Raw genomic sequence first — 22,446 nt, forward strand, 5'->3', positions numbered from 1 at the left:
TATTACTTCAAACATTTCTTTGATTCCTTTCTCACTTTTCCTTCCAATATTCCAATTATGTTTATGTTATTCCTTTAGTAATTGTCTCACAGTTTTGGACATTCTGCTCTTTTGCATTCCTTCTTTTTGCGTTTTGGTTTTAGAAGTTCCTATTGACTTGTCTTCACACTTACTGATTCTTTTCTTTCTTGTGTTCAATCTACTGGTGAACCCCTCAAAGGCATTCCTCATTTATTACTGTGCTTATTTCTAGCATTTCCTTTTAATTCTTTCTTAAAGTCTCCATATCTCTGCTTACATTACTATTCCTTTCTTACATGTTGTCCACTTTTCCCATTAAAGCCCTTATCATATTGAACATATTTATCTTTAACTCCCCAGTATAATAATTCCCAAATCTCTGCCGTATTTGAGTCTGGGTCTCATCCTTTCTTGGTCCCTTCTGACTGCTTATTTTTACTTTTAGTATGCCTTGTAATTTTCTGTTGAAAGGTGGACATACTATATTGAGTAATGGAAATGAGTAGATAGGCCTTTACTGTGAGGTTTTATGTTTATCTGGTTAGGGGTTAGGCTGTGTTATAGTTGTAGGTGTCAAAGAATAGAACTTCTAGCATCTTTGTGTGTTCTCTCTTGTCTTTGGGTTTTCCTAGAGACTAAAGAGAATCTGCCTTCTTTTCACAACAACCCCCTATTATTTTGCAGGAGCACTCTTGATACAAAGTTAAGATGTGGTATGAAAGGAAGCCTTAGATAGTTTTATGATTAGGTCTCAGTCTTTTAGTGAGCCTGTCTCCCTGTGATATGACCTTCACAAGTATCTTTCAGTCTTTCTGTACTCTGGTGTTGCAGGAAAGGTAGAGAGGGCCAGAGGTGGGTATTACCCTTCCCTCAGGTTGGTTAACTTCTAATAAAACAGTTTCTCTTGAGGGTAGGCCTTGTTAAGAGCGGAATGCTGTGGGGGTATTTCAAAATGACTACTTTCCCCTCCTCCTGCCAGAAGCACTAAGGGATTTGCCTCCGATCTTCCCCTGAGAACCTGATGTGTGACTCCTAGAGGTAAAACTCACAAAATCATGGGGTCCCTCATAAGACCAGACCCCCAAGAATTTTTAATTCTCAACTAGTTCTCTATTTAGTTTTATTTATTTCTCAACAATTTTAATTCTCAATTAGTTCACATGGTGCTTCCAGCAATTTTAAAGTGTTCCCGTCAGCAGCTTCTACTTGTGCATTTCTGCTCAAGCAAGCTGTGTTTTTCTGCCTCTCCAGTGTTGGGGGCAGCACTCTGCCCTGTGACCTCAATTCTCTTGTGGATCTAAGAAGAGTTTTGATTTACAGTTTTTTCTTCTTGTGAGAATGGGAGTGAGGACCTCCAAACTCTTTACATGCTGGACCAAAATCTGGAAGGCTAGCAATCAATTGCCTCTAGATCACGAAAACAACGTGGCTGGGGCGCCTGGGTGGCTCAGTCGGTTAAGCGTCTGACTTCAGCTCAGGTCACGATCTCGCGGTCCGTGGGTTCGAGCCCCGCGTCGGGCTCTGGGCTGATGGCTCAGAGCCTGGAGCCTGCTTCCGATTCTGTGTCTCCCTCTCTCTCTGCCCCTCCCCCGTTCATGCTCTGTCTCTCTCTGTCTCAAAAATAATAAAATAAACATTAAAAAAAATTAAAACAAAAACAAAAACAAAAACAAACAAAAAAAAAACCACAACGTGGCTTATGCCCAGCACTTGCCTTGCTTTGGGGAGTCCTTTTGGTAAGTGCAAAGCATTGGGTGTCTAGATGGCTAGCGTTAAGGAAATACCTTAGGTGCTGATTCTCTGGAGACACGGTGTAAAGACCTGTATTGTCACAATTCATTGCTGGAAGAAATAAGCATGTCCTTTGTGACTCCACTGGGAGACAGTCCTTGGCACCTTGCATCTGGCTTCCTCCTGGCTTTGATCATATGCCTTCTTTTGCTAGTTTTCCCTTATTTCCTTTCCTTGTAATAAATCTTAGTGAGAAGTATGATTACATAGTGAGTTCTGTGAGCTGTCTTGGTGGATCAGTGGGACTGGGTATGAAAAAAACAAAACAAAACAAAACATAGGAAAACAAACATGTTGGGATTTTAATAGAGGTGTCATTGAAACTGAAGATCACTTTGGGTAGTGATTCATCTGAACAATATTAAATCTTCTAATTCATGAAAATGGATATTTTTTTCATTTTATTCAGGCCCTTTAAAATTTCTTTTTTTTTTTTTAATTTTTTTTAACGTTTATTTATTTTTGAGATAGAGAGAGACAGAGCATGAATGGGGGAGGGTCAGAGAGAGGGAGACACAGAATCCGAAACAGGCTCCAGGCTCTGAGCTGTCAGCACATAGCCCAACGCGGGGCTCGAACTCACAGACCGCGAGATCATGACCTGAGCCGAAGTCGGCCGCCCAACCGACTGAGCCACCCAGGCGCCCCTAAAATTTCTTTCTTATAGTTCTCAGTGCACAACTCTGTTTTCTCCTGAGTTACTTTATTGCTATTATATTCCCCTTGATGCTATTATAAATGAAATTGTTTCCTTAATTTCTTTTTTGTAGTGTTCAGTGCTAATGTATAGAAATGCAACTGATTTTCATGTATTGCTTTTATACCCTGCAACATTGCTGAGTTTGCTTATTGGCTCCAATGTATGTCAAGTTTTTTAAAAAAATTATAATATGTCAGGGGTTTTTTTTTGGTGTGAAATCTTTGCAAGTGTGTGTTCTGATAAAACTTTATTTAAAAACAGGCTGAGGCTAACTGATTTCTGCTTTAAACCAAAAACCTGGGGGTAATTTGCTGTGACCATGCACAGAGACGCTGAGGACGCAACCTAGTTGTGCTTATTATGTGAGGAAATAAGTCCTTTCTTCCTCCTTTACTGCCTTTTCTTGCTTCATAGCTTAAAAGCAGTTTTATTAATTTTTCTTTATTTAGTAAAAATGTAAATATTTAAGGTATACAATAGTATGCTCTGATATATATAGTGAAATGATCATTACAATCAAACTAATTAACATATCCATCTCACATAGTCACTTTTATTTTTTGGCAGTGAGAGCATCTGAGAATTACTTTTTTCTTTAATTTTTTTAAAACATTTATTTATTTTTGAGAGACAGAAAGAGAGAGAGCATTGAGCAGGAGAGGAGTAGAGGGAGAGAGAGATGAACCCAAAGCAGGCTCTAGGCTCTGAGCTGTCAGCACAGAACCTGACATGTGACTTGAACCCACAAACTGTGAGATCATGACCTGAGCTGAAGTCGGACACTTAACCAACTGAGCCACCCAGGGGCCCCTGAGAGCTACTCTTTTACCAAATTTCTAGTACACAGTACAATATTATTAACTATAGTCAACTTGATGTGCATTAGATCTCTAGAACTTGTTCACCCTGTATAACTGAAACCTTGCCCCCTTGGCCATAAGGTAAACCATCCTTGCAACTGAGAATTCCACTTATTCATAGTGAATTCAGCTTACTAGTATTTTGTTGAGGATTTTTGCATTTTTATTCATAAAGAATATTGGCCTGAAATTTCCTTTTCTTGTAGTGTCTTTTTTCTGGCTTTGGTATCAGGGTATTTTTGGCCTCATCAAATTAGTCAGGAAGTGTTCCTTCTTCAATCCTTCTGGTGGGGGGGGGGAGATGATTTTGAGAAGGATTGGTGAAGCCATTCAGCCCTGGGATTTCTTTGTTGGGTGGTTTTGTGATTATTGATTTAATTTCTTTAGTAGTTATGGGTCTATTCAGATTTTCTACTTCATGAGTTAGTTTATGTAGATTGCATGTTTCTAGCAATTTGTCCATTTAATCTAGGTAATCAAATTTTTTTTGCTGTATAATTTATTACAGTATTCTCTTACCCTTTTAATTTCTGTAAAATTGGCATAAGCACTTTCATTTCTGATTCTGGTAATTTAAGTCTTTTTCTATTTTTCTTTTTCTTGGTCAGATTTGTCAATTTTGTTGATTTTTGATTTTCTGTATTGTCCTTTTATTCTCTAGTTTATCTATATCTGCTCTAATCGTTATTATTTCCTTCCTTCTACTTGCTTTGAGTTTAGGTTACTCTTTTAAAAAATTCCTTAAGATGTACAATTAAGGTATTGACTTGAGATCTTTTTCAATGTATGCATTTACAGTTACAGATTTCTCTGTCTGTACTACCTTTGTTACAATCCATAAGTTTTGGCATGTTGTGTTTTTGTTTTTCTTTGACTAAAGGTATTTTCATTTTCTTTGTGATTTCTTCTTTCACCCATTGGTTGTTTAAGGGCATACCATTCAATTTCCACATATTTGTAAATTTTCCAATTTTTCTTCTGCTACTGATTTCTAGTTGCATTCCACTGTGATCAGAAAAGATGTTTTATGAGATTTAAATCTTTTAACATTTATTAAGACTTATTGTGTATCCTGGGGAACCTGGTGGTTCAGTTGGTTAGGCATCCCACTTTGGCTCAGGTCATGATCTCTCAGTTGGTGGGTTTGAGCACCACACCGGGCTCTGTGCTGACAGCTCAGAGCCTGGAGCCTTCTTCAGATACTGTGTTTCCCTCTCTCTGTGCCCCTCCCCTGTTTCACTCTGTCTCACTCTCTCTCACACACACACACACACACACACACACACACACACACAAATAAACATTAAGGAAAAAACAACAAAAAGACTTATTGTGTAGCCTAACAAATAGTTTATCCTGGAGAATATCCCATGTGTACTTGAGAAGAATGTGCATTCTGCTCTTCTTGGGTAGAGTATTCTGTATATGTCCGTTCTGTACGTATATAATTGGTTTATAGTGTCGTTTAATTATTGAAAGATGGGCATTTTAGTCTCCAACTACTATTGTAGAAAATTCTATTTTTCCTGTCTGTTTTTGCTATATATATTTTGGGGGCTGTGTTGTTGGTGCCTGTATGTTTATAATTGTTATATCCTGTTGCTGTGTTGAACCTTTTATTAATAGTCTCTGTTTCACATAACCCGTTTTTATATACAGTCTATTTTTTTCTGACAGTAATATAGCAACCCAGCTGCCTTTTGGTTAGTCTTTGCATGAGATACCTTTTCCATCTTTTTGCTTTGAATTTTTTGTGTGTACTTACATCTAAAGTGAATATCTAGCAGCATCTGGATGGATGATGTATTTTATCCAACTTTTCAATGTATGTTTTTAATAGGAGAGTTATTTTCATTTAACCAGATTACTGATAAAGAAGGATTTACTTCTCTTTACCTATTTGTTTTGGGTATGTCTTTTATGCTTTTTGTTTCTCAGTTTCTTTATTACTGCCCTCCCTTTTCTGCGTAGTGTACCACTTTGATTCCCTTTTTAACAGTTATTTCTTAATTACCTTAGAGATTACAATTAACATATTACAGTGTAATTTAAATAATATCAACTTAGTTTCAATAGTATATACTCTAATCCTATATATCTCTGTTCCTACCCCAACTATTATTGTCACAGATGACATCTCTATGCATTGCATAGCCATTAATATTGACTTAAAATGATTGTGTTCTGCATTTGGCTATTATATAGGAAAAAGAGAGAAGTTGCAAACCATACCAAAAGTACAGTAATACTGGCTTTCATATTTACCCATGTGGTTATCTTTACCAGTGTTCTTTACTTTTTTCTTATTACTTTGAGTTACTCTTTAGTGTCCTTTCATTTCAGCCTGAAAGGTTCTCTTTAGTGTTTCTTTTTTAAATTAACTTTTTAAAAGTTTTTTAAAATTTATTTGTTTATTTTTTTAACAGGAAGTTTTTTTAAATTTTTTTTAATATGAAAAAATATGGAACGCTTCACAAATTTGCGTGTCATCCTTACACAGGGGCCATGCTAATCTTCTCTGTATCATTCCAATTTTAGGATATGTGCTGCTGAAGCGAGCACTAAAATTTATTTTTGAGAGATAGTGAGAGTGGGGGAGGGACAGAGAGAGAGGGGGGAAAGAGAGAATCCCAAGCAGGCTCCACACAGTCAATGCAGAGCCCAACGTGGGCTCAAATCCACAAGCCATGAGATCCTGACCTGAGCTGAAGTTGGCGCTCAACTGACTGAGCCACTCAGGCTCCCCAAGGGAAATCAACTTTTAATTTTAGGGAGGATCCTTTGTAGGTGATGAGTTCGTTTTCTCTTACTATTTTCCAAATTCCTTATTTGTCTTTGGGTTTCAACAAATTGACTGTAATGTGTTGTGGCATAAATCTCTTTGAGTTTATCCTCCTTGGAATTGATTGATCTTCTTGGATGTATATATTCATGTGTTTCCTCAGACTTGAGAACTTTTGGGACATTATTTCTTCAAATATTTTTTCAGCCCTTCCTACCTCTCTTCTTTGGAACTCCTAAAATGAGAATGTTGATGAGTTTGATGATGTCCCACAGACTCTATTCATTTTTTTCATTCTTTTTTCCTTCTTTTCTTCATACTGGATAATTTCAAGTTCAGCAATCCTTTCTTCTGTTTGGTCAAATCTGATGTTGAACCTCCCTAGTGAGTTTTTTATTTTAGTTATTGTATTCGTCAGCTTGAGAATTTGTTTGGTTTATTATTAAAATTTCTATGTCTTTTTTGATATTCTCATTTTTTCTTACATCATTTTCCTTATTCCCTTTACTGTTTCTCCAGGGTTTCCTTTAAATCATTGTACATCTTTAAGACAGTTGATTAAATATCTTTGACTAATAATTTTAATATCTGGTTTTACTAAGGATGATTGCTTCCAAATTCCTTTATTTTTACTGCAAATCAGCTATATTTGCCTGTTTCTTTGTATGTTTTACTATTTTTTGTTCAAAACTGGACATTTTGAGTGTTATGTTGTATAATTCTGAGAATGTATCCTCTCAGTCCTCAGTAATTGCTAAGTCTTGCTTGTGGAGGGTTTCATTTATCCATTTGTGACTTTTCCCAACTTTTTTTCTTTTGTAAAGTGTGTATTCCTTGTTGTACGTAGTAATTGAAGTTTCTGTTTTGTTATCTCTGTGATCAGCCAGTGGCCTAGCAAGGATTTTCTTAAATGTCTGACTCCCAAAAGAGGGGGGAAAGTACTGCCTTTTAAAATTTCCTGGAAGTTGCTTCAGCCTTTGGGGGTTAAAACTGCAGCTACCAGTCTTTGTGCTGGCCCCTCAGTGATCAAAAGGAACATCAGCACTCAGAACATACAATCTACATGTAGGGAGGAGAACGTCCTTACTGCCCACCCTGGCTCCAGAAAGCTGCACCAGGAACAAGTTCAGCTTCCCCCACTGCCTCCTACAGGAGGGATGGGGAGTAACACCTCATGAAATGCTGAAATTTGCTGACATTTACCAACCTCTTCATCATCTTCTTCCCTGGGTGTTGTAAATGTTTGCCTGACTCTAGAGTTCCAGAATATTTGATTCAGACAATTCTGCCAGCTTAGGAGCTGTTTAGGTGGAGGAATGGATCTTTGGAGCTTCCTACTCTACCGTTTTCTGTCTATATGTAGGTTTTTATTTCTCTTGAGTAAATATCTGAGAGTAAAATGGGAAGAATATGTTTAATTTTTAAGAAACTGCCAAACTGCTCTCCAGCATGGTTTCCAAAGTACCATTTTAAACAATCCCACTAGCAGTGTATGAGAGCTCAGTTGCTCTGCATCTTTCCCAGTGATATGTATGGTCAGACTTTAATTTTAGATATTCTGGTAAGTGTGTAGACATATCCCACTGTCATTTTAATTTGCATTTCCCTAATGATGGGAAATTGTGATGTTGAACATACTTTCATATGCTTTTTTCCATCTGCATTTCTTCTTTGGTGAAGCATCTGTTCAATCTTTTGCCCATTTTTACTTGGATTGTTTCTTTTTTTGTTGGTATTGAAATATGAGAGTTCTTTATATATTCTGAATGAAAGTCCTTTATCAGATATTATTTGGAAATATTTTCCCCCAATCTGTGGTTTGCCTTTTCATTATTTTTATTATTATTATTATTTTTTTAGAGAGTGAGAAAGCAGGGGAGAGAGGCAGAGGGGGAGAAAGAGAGACAAAGGGTCTTAAGCAGGCTCCACACTCAGTGCAGAGCTCGATGTGGGGTTCTATGCCACAGCCCTGGGATCATGACCTGAGCCGAAATCAAGAGTTGGACGCTTAACTGCCTGAGCTGCCCAGGCGCCCCAACCTTTTCATTATTTTAACATATCTTTCAGTGACTATTATTAATCTCGTATTGATTATTATCAACATGTAGATTGTCTCATTTGCTTATCAGAAAATAGTAGAAGAGGTATTATTCCAGTTTTGCTGGTGAAGAAACTAAGGCTCAGAGGAGTTTTCCACTTGTGCAAGGTCACATATTAGTAAGTGGTGGAGCCACAACTTGAAACTAGGGCCTTCTGAATCCATGGATTGGGCTCTTAGCCCCAGTTCTAGCTTAACACCCACACTTTGGCTGTTGATATGAACTTCCCTTCTGGGTAAATGTTTGGCACCATAACCTCTGCCACTAGAATGAGGCAGGTCTGCCAAGCCTCTTTCCATGCTCCCGCTTTTCCATCTTCTTTTCTCCAGACTGGTTGAGGAAGTGAAGGAGCTGTGTGATGGACTGGAATTAGAAAATGAAGATGTTTACATGGCAACCACCTTTGGGGACTTCATCCAACTATTAGTGAAGAAGCTACGAGGGGACAACAAAGAGAGCGAGTGCATCATTGACTATGTGAGTCCTGGGCCCCTCCACGTGGGCTTGGCTCTGCAGACTTCTCAAACACTCACATCCGTGGATCCACAATGACACATGGGGAAAACCTGGACATCCCAGAAACCAGAGCACTCAAGAGCCCAGCTTCAGTGTCCCAAACTCTCCCTGGTAACCCTGATAGCCTGAGGCTGCCAGTCCAGTTAGCCCAGTGCAACAGAGGAAATTGTTGTCTATGGGACAAATTCTGACACCCAAAGATATGAGAGTAGGATATTAAGAAGTGGCTTTTACAGAGTACTTCTCACCCTCTTTCTCCTTTTGTGGTTTTTCCCAGTAGTTGCCTCCTTGCTGCTGTGGCCCTGGCCCCTACCAGATCACCCTTCCAGGACTCTAGTTCTGCTGGGGGACCCTAGACCCTAGTTCTGGTACCACCACTTCCTCCATTTGTCCTTCTAATCTAGTAATGGCAGGCGCTTGCTGCTGTTATCAATCTCTGGGTTGACTCATGGCCACTCAGCTCTTTCATCACCTGTGCAACCAACTGCATGCATTAAATTCCTTTTGTTGAAATGCCAAAAGAGAGAGAAGAAGGGAGGGAGGGAGGAAGCTAGACAGGAAGAGAGGGAGAGAAAGAGACAGGGAATGAGGAATTGGGAACTTTTTCTCAATAAGGGAAACAAGTGATCCTATACATTCAATTTGTATATATGGAAGTGTGATGATGTAATTGCAAATTTATTTTTAAATTTTTAAATGTTTTATTCATTTTTGAGAGAGAGAAAGAGAGTGTGTGTGTGTGTAAGTGGTGAGGGACAGAGAGGCAGGGGGCAGAGTATCTGAAGTGGGCTCTGTGTTGACCATAGAGAGCCCAATGCAGGGCTTGAACTCATGAATCTTGAGATCATCCAAGCACCCCTGCTAGCTTATTTTTAAAAGAAACTCTTGAAAAATCATCCTGAGGTGTCTTGGTAGGCTACGAGCTCCCACAGGAATTATCATTGGGATAGTTTGGAACAAAAGCTGATGAAGAAATTGTAGGCAGCCAGGATGGATACCAGGTTGGCCTTAGGATTGCAGACAGATGACTGGTGAACAGATTTCAGGAGAAGAATGGTGTCCCAGAGGATGCCATTTGGGATGGAATTTCAGGTCTACAGGGAAGTGAGCGATGGGGTTGGTGTCATGTCTGGTGACTCACAAGCGTCTGTCTGCCAACTGGCACTTCCTACTTGCAGAGGCCTAGCAACCAGCCTGAGATCACACAGCAAGTAAATGGCAGGACAGGGGTTGCAGCCCAAGAAGGCTGACCTCAGATTCTGTGCTCTTCATCGCTTCTTATTGTTCAGCTGCCACCACTGCCCACATAATAGCTCCCTGAGCCAAAGAAGGCAGCAGAACTGGATTTGGCTCAGAGACCTGAGAAGGCCAAGGGGCCTAGAGCCCTGGCCCCTTGGCTATCTGTGTGTGTGTGTGCATGAGTGTGCACAAGTGTGCATGAGTGCACACGCATGTGTGTGCATGAGTGGTTATCTATCCATCTCTGAGTGTTTTCTATGTCCTTCTGTGGGTCTGTATCTGCCACTGATGCACATTGTGAAGGATCCACACTGCAGTGAATCCCTGTAAAACTTCCTTTCCCAGGTGGAAAAGGCGGTGAACAAGCTCACCCTCCAAATGCCCCACCAACTCTTCATTGGGGGACTGTTTGTGGATGCTGAGGGTGCCAAGACCTATGAGACCATCAACCCAACAGACGGAAGTGTGAGTGCAGGCTTAGCACCCCCTTCTGCTCTCCTTCCACCTGCCCCCTCCTTGGCCTTTTCTTCTCTCTCATCTACTCCCTCACCTGGTGTCTGGGGATCCCTGCTTAGGGGGCCTCTATTCGCACACAGAATGGTTGTAGTCAGTTTCCAGTCCTCCCTACAGGAATGGCCCAGAGGGGAGCTAGACCAGGAAGGCAGGACGATTCCAAAGGTCTGGAGACTGCTTCAGAGATGGACCAGAGCTAAAATCCCCCATGGAAGAAATGAAGCCATTCCCTCCCCCTCCACGCATCAACAACCTCAGCATGGGCCTTACCCTCTTGAATATGTGTACACCCCACTGTTGGGAATTCTTCCTTGAATCCCATGTTTGTCAGACTTTCTTGACTGTGACCCTTTTATGTCATGACCCAGTATGTGCATATTGTATTCTCACATACACACCTACCTGAAACAACACTTACTCCTACAGGTGCATACTCAGTTTTCCATTCTGCCCTACCTATGGCATCCCTCAGGGCCTGCGGAAAGCACATAGCACACTCAACTGGGTCACTTGAAGGGAGTTTAAAGAAAATAATTGACAAAGGGGTGTACTGGCTGTGGGGACACAAACAAGGGGATACAGTACCCTCGGGCAGAAACATGAGCTGTTACCACCTTGAGGCCTATTTGGGGAATCCCAGAAGGGAAGCTGTCTGGACAGGGTTGCCTGGGTGCTGGGCCCTTGGGCAGGGAGGGTGTACCATGCCTTTGGTAACAAGAAGGGTGCTGGCCTTGCACCTCCCACTTCTCTCTCCTCCTGGCTTTCCTTTGGCCATGCCCAGGTGTCAGGAGGTGTGGGCACCTGCACTGTAGTGCAAGTGGGCACTGTCAGGACACAGAGCAAGGATGGGGGACAGGAATGGTCCTGTCACCTTCAACATCTAGACTATTTCACTTAAGAAATAGACTTTCTGCCTAGAACTTACCAAATTCATGGGCTTCTGCTCTTGGTTTGACAATGCTAAGCTGATCCTCAGCCTCATAGCTGCAGCCTGAGTCTGTTACTCTGTTTGGGCTCTGTGGGCAAGTGAAAAGAAGGGTCCTGGTATGTAGAAACACGAGCAAACCTCTTTGAAGGTCCCTAGCTTTCCTCATTGTGCACACCCTTCCAGGGCCTTCCTGTTTGCCTACTGTCCCCACTGAGCCATCCCAGGTAGCCAGGGGAGCGGCGGCATGGGGCATCTGTGTACGCGGAGTCCAGGGAGGGCTTCATGGCTCTGCTCCACCATAGGTCATCTGCCAGGTGTCCCTGGCCCAGGTTAGCGATGTTGACAAGGCAGTGGCTGCCGCTAAGGATGCCTTTGAGAATGGATTGTGGGGGAAGATCAGTGCACGGGATCGAGGCCGGCTCCTGTACAGGTGAGAACCCCACGAACTCCTGTCAGCTACTTCACCTTATGTTTGGGTTGGAACTGCATGCTCGGGTATTGCCAGGAGGAAGCTGGGGTCCCAAACAGGTTGTGTGACCAAGGCCTGAGACTCAGAAAAGCTTCTCAGAGGAAGTGACTTGAGATGCAGGAAGAATTTCACCAGACACAAGTAGCCTTAAGGGAAAAGTGTCCTCAGTGGAGGGAACAGTGTGATTGAAGATAAGGAGGCACAAAAGTGAAAGTGCTGATAAGATGGGAGTGGCAAACTGGCAAAGTTAATGGATGGTCCTGGGCAGTCTCAGACATGTACAACACTTCTCTGAGTGGACTGGACCAGAGGAGGGATCACAGCTACTTTATGCAGAAGCCAGCAAGGGAAGGATGGGGTCTGTTCTTCCTGCTGGTCCTTGCTCAGATCTCCCTGACTGCTGGAATCTCACATTTTCCTTTTTTTTCTAAAACCAGGGAAGAAGGGGCTCTCTCCCCTTAGCTTCATCAGAAGTATTAGGGAAGGACGTAGAGTTTATCCACTTATGACCATGGGGTGGGAGTGTGGCCTGGAAGAGAGATACTACTCCCCTAGAAATAGGTGGTCCCAATGGGGGAAGAGCAGTTGCCCCCCCAAAGAAGTGGGGTGATGGTTACAGAAAGGAGGGTGCTGCACAGATGAACTAAGCAGTGTCGAAAAGCCTAGTGAACAAGCCAGTTTCAGGAACCTGACTTTTATGCTCTGGGTCCTGGGGAAGCTGTCAGGCATAGAGTCTGGTCATGATGTGGTCCAAATGTACTTGTCATCTGGTGGGAGAGAGGCTCCATCTTGGCCTTGCAGTTAGAATGTCATTTTCTTTCCTATTCAGAGGCCAGAAACACCAGGACAGCCTCCACCACAGGAAACCAGAGAGAGAGGGGCCTGTCTAGTTTCAAAATGGAATAGAGATGGTATGGGTTGGAGCAGGCAAGGGTGCACCCAGCCTGCTCTAACTCAATTTAGTTTCAAGACCCCTTGAAGAGCCTATCAATTTTAGGAAGCCATTGCCTAGTGACCTAGTGACCCCAGATTAGGCAAAACTGAAACATGCAAGCCCAGGCTGGTGATGCTGAGAGAGGAGCCTTGTGGCCCTGAAGCAGACTCCAGAGGTAGATGTTTGCTGACCCAAGAGTGTTTCCCTTGAGCAGTTCTGCTGCCATCTAGTGGCATGTGTCATAATAACACCACCAGCAACATGATAGTGAAGGGTTGGGTGCCTGAACAGCTCTAAGTAGAGACCTGGACTGCTTTGACAGACATCTCAAGCCCAGACCTGAGAACTCCTAGGAACCTGGTCCTGCCTCATGCAACCTCCCAGTCCCCATGGTGGAGGTTCGCCCATTGCTGGCTCAGCAGCCCCTGATTCAATGAGGAAAATAGACCACCATGGATACATATTATGGAATGCAGAATACATTATAGGGTTCAGACATTATGCAATTGTGGGAGAAGCTGGGAAGAAAGATCTAGAAAAGAGAGTTAAAGAAAGTCACTAGATGGGCCCCAAGAACCACTGAGGGACAAGATAGAGCCTCTTAGGGACCTAGAGAGCCAGTGTCCCCAGCTGCCAGAGAGGGACCACCAGGAGCTGGTGGCGGAGTCTGTAGGAAGCTGTCACCTTTTGTTCGGACACTTCCTTAGGTCCACAGACAAGAATCTGGTGGTGGACCAGGCTGCTGGGAGTGAGGCTGAGCCTGTGTGGCACCCCACACTTGCCTTTCCTCATGGCTGTCCTGAGGACCTCTGGGGTGACTTTGGTTGCTTCACTGCCTTCCCCCCTCCCCCCCCCCCCGTACTTTCTGGGGACAGGATGCTGGAGGCAGAGGTACAGCTCAGCAAAGTTGACAGTGAACAATCCCACTCAGTTCTCACTGAGCTTTCCAAATGGCGTGCTTAGGTGATAGTTACTTTAGGGTTTTATAACATGGCCACATCACATGCAGGTGACCTTGTCTGGTAGAATTGGAGGGGTTTGGGGCTGATCAAGGGAAAAGATAGGACTATGAGAAGTAGAAACACACAACAAGCTTCAGGAGGCGTCACCCCCATAGTGGGAGACCCTCCAGAGACTATAGTGGGGGGTCTCTACTCAGAATGGGAAGAGTGCAAAGCAACTCTTGGAGGTTGGGGGATCAGAGGGGGGCGGGCTCCCATGTCCTGGCAATGTTGCTCAGCAGCAGAGCAGGGATCTTTGGGTCAGAGGGCTGGGAAGGCAACAGCTGTAAGTGCATAGTCCATCTCTCCAATGATAATAGCTGTCAAGTGGGATTCCCAGGGGATGTAAAGCAAGACTTTAAATAGCTAAAAGTCTGCTTGTTTGGGCTATGTTTAAAATAATTGGATACATAAATGTGTATCCAGCAAGCTTTTAAGCTGACAGGTCTCACCCTGCAGTGAAGAACCTAGGGGCCAATACACAGAGACCATCTTTGGCTTATTTATTTTTTTTAAGTTTTTTAATGTTTATTTTTGAGAAAGAGAAAGAGACAAGCAAGGGAGGTGCAGAGAGAGAGGGAGACAGAATCTGAAGCAGGCTCCAGGCTCTGAACTGTCAGCACAGAGCCCAATGTGGGGCTTGAACTCGCAAACCTCGAGATCATGACCTGAACCAAAGTTGGGTGCTTAACCAACTGAGCCACCCAGGTGCCCCTGGCTTATTTATAATATAGATTTATACCTGTGACACATCTCTTTTTATAGTTGATAGAACTATCAACTATGCCACAACATGGTGTTTCATTATTTGGTCTATAATGCTTCTCAAAAAGTTATTTACACCTTTGCTGTTCTTAACTAGAGAAGTACCTGGGTGTGTCACTGTGTCTGAAGTAACCATGTGGCTATGCCACTAAATTGCTCATGTCTGTTCAGCCCACAGTTTCACTCACAAGCCTTATGCTACATACTGACTGTGTGCCCAGTGGGTGTAGGAGGTCCAGTAGGGAGCAGGAGACCAAATCCTGTCCCAGGCCTCAGGGAGAGGCAAATAGTCCTGGAATACTCAACTAAGTGGATAACTGTAACAGTCATGCAAGGTTTGAAGAAAGGTAGAGGTTGCTATCAGGACACTGGAGGGATATGTTATTGGTGTAGAGAGGGCAGGAATTAGGGTTGGCTTCCCAGGGAGAGTGTGTACTTGGGGTGTTTAGGCCATGCCATGGCTGAATTCAGAGAGGAGCTGGTCAGCAGTCTTTTGTCCCAGACTTATCTCTGGGCCAGAGCTCCCCCATGTACAAGTTTGAGAGCCACTCTGGGTCTGTGGCCTCCACCTTCCTCTAGGCACCCTGTTCCCTGGGCACTCTGCTTTTGGGGCTCCTTTATATCAGAGAAGGGGGCACAGTCCTAATTCCCAGGCTGCCCATAGCAGCACACCCACCAGAATCACAGGAGGGCAACTGGATTTCAGAGAGCTAACAAGGAGAGCTGTGTAGATGAACCTTCCCTTGAATCTCTCCCATCATCTCCCCTCCCCCTCCCCACAGATACCATCCTTGGGGGCACACTCCACTGGATCAGCTGGTGCTTGAAGCTGGACATGCTTTCCCCTCGTCAAAGTTGTCCAGAGACAGGGTGACCTTTTTGGATGGTGACCTCCTTACTGCAGAGGCAGAGGGACTGCTTTTGCAGAATCATGTGTGTTATTATAAAGTAGTTAATGCATCCATATTTTATGAAGGAAGAAAGGAAAAGAGAGGAGAGGAGAGAGGGACAGAAGGGCATAATCCTCATGCCCATCCAGCAAAGTAAACCTTGCTGTCCCATCTCACAGATCAGAAAACCGAGGTCAGCACATCTGAGTGTGACAGAGCTGGGAGTGCAGGGCAGAGGCCCTTGTTCATTGAAGAAGGGCCTCGAAAGAATAAGCAAGGCTGGTCCTGACCTGAGCCCATCTCCCTCCCCTACTCCACCCCTTGCCCAGGTTGGCAGACCTCATGGAACAGCACCAGGAAGAGCTGGCCACCATCGAGGCTCTGGATGCAGGCGCTGTCTACACACTGGCCCTGAAGACCCACGTGGGCATGTCCATCCAGACCTTCCGCTACTTTGCTGGCTGGTGTGACAAAATTCAGGTGGGGCTGAGGCTCTTACCCACCAAGTGAGAGCTCACGCAGGCAAGCTGGGCTCAGCAGGAAACTCTAGGGCAGTGTGTTAGCCTACATACTGCATAAAAAATGACCCAGTTTATTGGTTTAAAACAACCCATCAGCTTACATTTCTGCAGATGGGACGTTCAGGCAGGCTTGGCTGGGTTCCATGCTAGGATTTCACAAGATCAGTGTCTAGGCTGGGCTTTATCTGGAGCTCTGGGGAGACCCTGCCTGCAGGCCTGTTCAGGTGTTGGCAGAACTCAACTGTTGTTGCAGGACGGAAGGTCCAGGTCCTTGCCGGCTTCTGGCCGAGGCTACTGCAGGCCTCACTCTGGCCCTTGCCACCGCCCACCCCCCCTTGCCTTTCTCAGACTTGGCATCCCTCTCTCTTAAACTGGAGAAAACTCTGCCTTTATGGAGGTTCCCGAGGTCATGCTGGGGACATCTGCATCATCTGACCTGCATCAGGTCAACTGTGCCATTCCACATCTTTGCAGAAGGGGTAGCTCACCGTCTCCTGGATCCCAGGGATCAGGATGTGACCTTGGAAGCCATTCCCAGTGGTTTGCCCACCAGGGGCAGGGATGGGTCAACCCTTCCCCAGAGATATCCATTACCAAAAGGTTCATTGGGGTCTCTGCCAGAAATGGGCTCCACGCCTCCTATCCTCTCCATGGGGCTGAGAGGTGCAGGTATGATGGCAAGCCCAACTTCTGCTCCTCCTTGTACTGTTGCATCACTGTTGGCTGGAGCCAGTCCCCACCTGGGGCCTCCTGGGCCGGCACAGTCTCCAGAGACAACTTGGCCCCCCACCTCCTCCCTTGTCTGCCCCAGTGTCAAAGCCAGAGGCCTTACCTGTACCAGGACCAGTTTCTTGTCTGAGGATTCTGCCAGTCTCAGTGCAGCAGGCACCTTGCCCCTGATGGCTGCCTGCTCCACCTGTACCTGAAGTCCTCAGATACCCCTGTTGTACATAATCTGGAAGGTTTGTGTCTCCTGCCTGTCTCAGTCATGGGGGTTTCAGGATGCATACAAGACCCTGTTCCTTTCTGAGCCCCAAGCACAGTCTGGCTGCCCAGGGGGAAGGGGGAAGGAAACAATGGAGCCCCCTATCAGTGACTCCCCTTGTTTGTTCCAGGGCTCCACCATCCCCATCAACCAAGCCAGACCAAACCGCAACCTGACCTTGACCAGGAAGGAGCCTATTGGGTGAGTCACAGCGTTGGTCGAAGACTCGCCACACACTAGGCACTTTTCGCGCAATTTGTAGTGTGAGCGCTCATCCCCTTTTTACACATCTATCGAATGCTATTTATTCACTAATTACTACATGCCATACATTTCAGGTGCTGGATATACAACAATGATCGAAACTGATGAGAATGCCTGTCCTCAGGGGACTTATATTCTAGCAAATAAAACAGCTTTCACGTCTAAAGTAGCTGCTCTGTGCCAAGCACTGTTTCAGTGGCCTTATAAGTATAATTTTACTTAATCCCCACAATAGCCCTGTATCAGTCAGGGTCATAGTGGGAAACAGAGGGTACACCTGAAAAATTTTATCTGCAAAGAGTATAATAATGAATATGCATAAAAATTAAGAACTACACAGAACCAAGGAGCAGGGTAAAAATAATAGAGAAATAGACAAGGATAGGAACCAGTGCTCAACAGGAGACAGACACCTGCCCAGTCAACATAGAAAAGACTAGGAATTGGGGAAATTATGTTAAACCCAGACATGAGGGGCCTTGCCTCACCATCAGATGGTCCAAAGGCCTAGGGAGAGAGAAGCCTCCTCACACTGCCTTTTGGGGTCGGGGGGAGGCGGGCAGAGGATCCACCTTTGTGAAAGGCAACGTGGCAGTGCCTATTCAGTCCCCAAATGTACCCCGTCACAGGCATAACTATGGTGGCTCACTGACACAGGTGCACAAGGAGACAAGCCCAAGAGCACTCACAGCAGCTGTGCTGGGGCCTTGACAACAAAACCCTGCACAACCCATGCTGAACACTGCAGCCTCCTAACCAGGGCATGGCTTATGGCAGTGTGAAGGCATGGGACAGAGCTATGGGGACCACATGGAACAGCTCCAGGAAAAACTTGTGTGAGGGAAGCGCACTGAGGAATGCCCTCTAAAATCATCTAAAGTGCATCAGAGGCCCAGTGTGGTCAGCACCCAGCAGGCATTCCCACCTACCCTGTGCCCCTTACAAACGTGGGGCCTCTGGAATCCACCAGTAGGGACCTCACATCCCTGTGGATGGTAGTCAAGGGCACTCAGCTTCCTTGGGAATGTGGGGGTATGTCAGAAGGAGAATGTGTTCAGATGTCATTTGCATCAACAGAAATGTGTACAGATGAACACACCAGGTCCTGAAGGACAGGCCTGCTGGTGAGGGCAGCCCCTGTTGGGAGAGTGGGCTGTGGATATAGGAAAACCCTGTCCTGTAGCCCCCAGAGAGAGGGGGCAGCCTGGGAGGGAAGTGGCACTGAGGGCTGGGGTTCCCACCCAGCCTTTCCCCCAGAGGACACAATATGTAGACAGTGTTCCAGGACAGCCCCCCACAAGGAACTCCCCTGCCCAGGTGTCAGAGTGTAGAGTGAGAGCCCTGCATAGCCCATGTGCTTGGAGCCCCTTACTTGGGCGCAGGCCTGAGAAGCGCTGGGCAGGGGGACCATGGCCCACCTGGCTGCCAGTCACAGGAATTTTCATGGTCACTGCTCTTCCAGATGCCTCCCGAGGAGTCTGTCCCCATCAGACTGAGGAGGACACTAATGCAGAGCCTCCCAGGGAGTTGGGGGACTGGGAAAGTTGTCCCTATATGGGCGGGTTTATGCGTCTGCTAGAGCTGCCATAACAAAGTACTGAAACTAAGAGACTCAAGCAGCACACATTTGTTGCCTCAGCATTCTGGGGCTGGAAGTTCTAGATTCAGGTGTCAGAGTGTTGGTTTCTTCTGAGGGTATGAGGGAGAATCTGCTCCAGTCATCTCCCCCAGCTTCTGGTGGCTTACTGGCAGTCTTGGGTGTTCCCCAATCTCTGCCCTCATGTTCACTTGGTGTCCTCCTTGTGCGTGTCTGTCTGTTCACATGGCTCTGTTTTTTGAAGAACATCAGTCCTATTGGGTTAGGTACACACCCTATTTCAGTATGACCTCATCTTACCTAATTACATCTGGGATGGCCCAATTTCCAAATAAGGACGTTCTGGAGTTAGGATTTCAACTGCGAGTTTTGGGGAGTACAGTTCAGCCATGACAGTGGGACTTCCTGACGTCCATTCTCCTTTGGAGCCCCCACAACCCTGATAACCTCACCCTCTTCCCTGGACAACTCACCGTGCTCCCTCCACCTTCTCATCCTGTTGGGTCTGCTGGGTGTACATGGGGTGGGGAGTGGCTCTCCAAACCCCTGAGTGCACCCTGTTGTTCCCAGGATGGTGTGCTGGTCCCCAGAATGTCCTGACCTCAGCCTTCACACACGCTCTTCCCCTTCCTGGGTTCAGCTAAGTCCTCTTTTGGGAAACATTCTGTGGTGATGATGATCATGAATATGATGAAGAAAACAAGTTAGGTAGCCTGAGCAGTTCTGTGTGGACCGGCTCATTAATTGTCGACACTGATGAAGACAGTGCCCTGGGTTTTACAGGAGTCAGGGAAATGCAGGGCCTCATGCCTGCTGGGACCACATGTGTCATCATTAGGCCCCCCAGGACCATGAGGGGCTTCCCTTTTATGGAGTCTCTGCTCACCCAGAGGCTTTCTCTGGGACCAAGGGGCACACTGATGCTGGGTACCATCTCTTAATGCAAAGCAGACAAGCCTTATTAGGCCTCCTCAGCTGACTGCTTCCTTCTCTCCATGGGACTTCACCCTGGCCTCACACCCAAGAGGACCGTCACTGACTTCCTCCTGTCCCACCCGTGTGATCCCACTTCTCTTCCATACTCTCTCTGCCCACCTGGGTGGTCCCTGGCCTTCTCCCTGGCCCTGCCTTCTGTCAACTCCTGCACTGCCTGGTGTCATGCCCTACTGGACTATCCTTAGACAGGTCTGACAGTTCCGATGAGAAACCATGTTCCCTAGTATTTTGCCATGCCAGGAAGAGGGGCTATTGCCACGCTGGACATACTGCCCCATCAGGGGCTGGAAGGCCAGGGGTGAGCTCTCTCAGGGGGACCTTGGGCACCATATCAAGATGCTTGGAGTGGAACGGGTGTCAGGCTTGGGGAGAGGAAGCAGTTGGCAGGTGAAGTCTGGCGCCCAGGATGAGTGGAGAGACGAAGACACACTTCTTTGTACCATAGGGTCTGTGGCATCGTCATCCCCTGGAACTACCCCCTGATGATGCTCTCCTGGAAGACAGCTGCCTGCCTGGCTGCTGGGAACACAGTGGTGATCAAGCCTGCCCAGGTGGGTCTGGGTGTGTTCCAGGTGGGGCCTATGGGCTGTAGAGGAGGAAACAGGTGCCCTGTTGGGCCCTTTGACCACCTGGGACTGGTTCCTCCTCAAGGGAGGAAAGGTACTACTGATGAGGGCTGGCCTTCCATGGGCCCGGCTCACAGCAGCAGAGGCAGCAGGCAGCAAGGGTCAATGTGGGCTGTAGGCAGAGTCTTTCTTTCGACCATGGGGTGGCTGAGTCAGGTTAGCCGTGTGTGTACCTGCAGCTGCTTGGTGAGCAGAGTTATTTTCCCACAGATACCAGCCCTCTGGATTTGGGGGAGCAGAAACCCTATTTGGTCCCTTGTCCAGGCCCCATGCTCTGAGACAGCTTTGGTCGCTTATTTGGCTTCAGAGACTGAAAGTCCTGGAGGGAGCAAGGGAGTGGTGGGATTTGTGCACCTGCACCCTCCCCCCCCCACCCCCGCCAGCCCTTCACACGGAAGCTGCACAGGTCAGGGTCACTCAGGCAGGCTGGAAGGGCCTGAGCAGGGTCCCCTGGGGACGAGGAACCCCTTGCACGAGCCTCAGCTTCTTCATCTGTATACTGAAAGTAACAGCCTGTCCCCTGCCTGCCCCCAGGGGTGTTAGGAACTGAAGGCAAGATGCTCCATCATGTGGCTCTGGACAGCGTACCCAGGTCTCCTGGCTACTTTGGGGAAACTTGGCTCCGAGAAAGTTATAATTTAAAACCCATCAATAGCGACAGCTAGCATTTATAGTATTCACCCTGAGGCAGCATTTTAGTCCATAACAAATTACATGAAAATTAAAAATTTGCACACATTTGCTTGTTTGAGCATGACAACAACCTTCTGAGATGACCCATAACCTCTCACATTACTGGGGGCTTGTTGTGCACAGATCCAGGCAATTGTCCCTGGAAGACCCGGTAACAGGCCTGTGCCCTCCCAGCGCCAGCACCCCACAGATTTGGAGGCTCAGCCTAAGGCCAGGTGGTAGGTGGGACACAACCCAAACTTTACAAGGAAAATTACCTGGGCCAGAAGAGGAACCACTGCTAGCAGGCCAGGGGAGAGGAATGGCCTTCAGCCACGACATGGTAATTAGAATCTCACACCCACCAGGGAGTTCTGGGCATTACCTGGCACTGAGGTGCTTCCAGGCAGTCCTGGGACACTGCACTCTTTGAGTGAAGAAGGTATGAATGTTCAGGAAGGGGCCAGGCCTGGCCACAGGGCTGGAGCCTGCCAGGAGAAGGCACTAGAAGACACAGGAGGTAGCAGGCCTTACTCCCCACTTTCCACTGAAGCTCTGGGGGAAGCTGGCTGGGTTGGCAGTACCCACTATGATGGGGCTTACCCTGGAGGGTCCTCCTGCCATGACTGCTCCTCCCTGCTTGCTACCTTGGCTGCTGGGAGAGGAAGGCCGAGCCCCACTTCCTGGTCCTTCCTGACCCAGTCTTCTTCCCTCCCTCCCCAGGTGACTCCACTCACAGCCTTGAAGTTTGCAGAGTTGACCTTGAAGGCTGGCATTCCCAAGGGCGTGGTCAACATCCTCCCTGGATCTGGTAAGGGATGTGGACAGGGGCATCTGGAGGTGCCAGGGCTCCAGGAAGTCAGAGATGCACTTGGTCAGAACAGGGCTTGCTGCATGATGTGCTCTAGTAGGGAAGAGTGATTGCTGGCCCAGTGATCCAGTGGGGGTGGCCAGCCTGTAGGGGAGATGGCTCTCTCCCACCGTGGGAGGGACCCAGACCTGAAAGGGTTCTAGCTTTCAAATATTTCCCCGAATGTTTTTCATTTTTTGTGTGTTGTATATACAGGCTCTGGAATAAATTACATATCTTGGGAATTATTATATTTAAGAGACTTTATCTGTAGAACATTCTAGACTTAGAGCATTTAGGGAGGTATTACATGAATTGCTTGTTTAGTTTCTTCTGTGGTTAGTGGTCTAGTTTATTGGAAATGTTGTTCCTTCTGGCACACACTTAAAATACATTGGCATAGAGTTGTATTAATAATTTCTTATAA

The 22,446-nt window shown here is 46.2% G+C and overlaps 1 protein-coding gene and 1 non-coding gene across 4 annotated transcripts in view; one reads left to right on the forward strand and one right to left on the reverse strand.

Moving 5' to 3' along the window:
* The window catches only part of ALDH1L1 (aldehyde dehydrogenase 1 family member L1), a 137,051-nt gene that overhangs the window by 81,106 nt on the left and 33,499 nt on the right, over positions 1–22,446 (forward strand). For all 3 annotated transcript variants that reach the window (XM_060631971.3, XM_060631972.3, XM_060631973.3), the window contains exons 10-16: positions 8,583–8,730; positions 10,354–10,473; positions 11,752–11,879; positions 15,838–15,988; positions 17,145–17,215; positions 20,317–20,422; positions 21,893–21,980. In XM_060631971.3, the coding sequence (XP_060487954.2) occupies positions 8,583–8,730; positions 10,354–10,473; positions 11,752–11,879; positions 15,838–15,988; positions 17,145–17,215; positions 20,317–20,422; positions 21,893–21,980 (812 nt within the window). The remainder of the gene's footprint in view (positions 1–8,582; positions 8,731–10,353; positions 10,474–11,751; positions 11,880–15,837; positions 15,989–17,144; positions 17,216–20,316; positions 20,423–21,892; positions 21,981–22,446) is intronic.
* On the reverse strand, positions 5,828–5,934 carry LOC132679909 (U6 spliceosomal RNA). Its single transcript, XR_009610395.1, has one exon. It is a non-coding gene; the product is annotated as a U6 spliceosomal RNA (small nuclear RNA).

Source organism: Panthera onca, chromosome A2 (assembly GCF_046562875.1).
Source record: "Panthera onca isolate mPanOnc1 chromosome A2, mPanOnc1 haplotype 2, whole genome shotgun sequence".
NCBI classification, from domain to species: Eukaryota; Metazoa; Chordata; class Mammalia; order Carnivora; family Felidae; genus Panthera; species Panthera onca.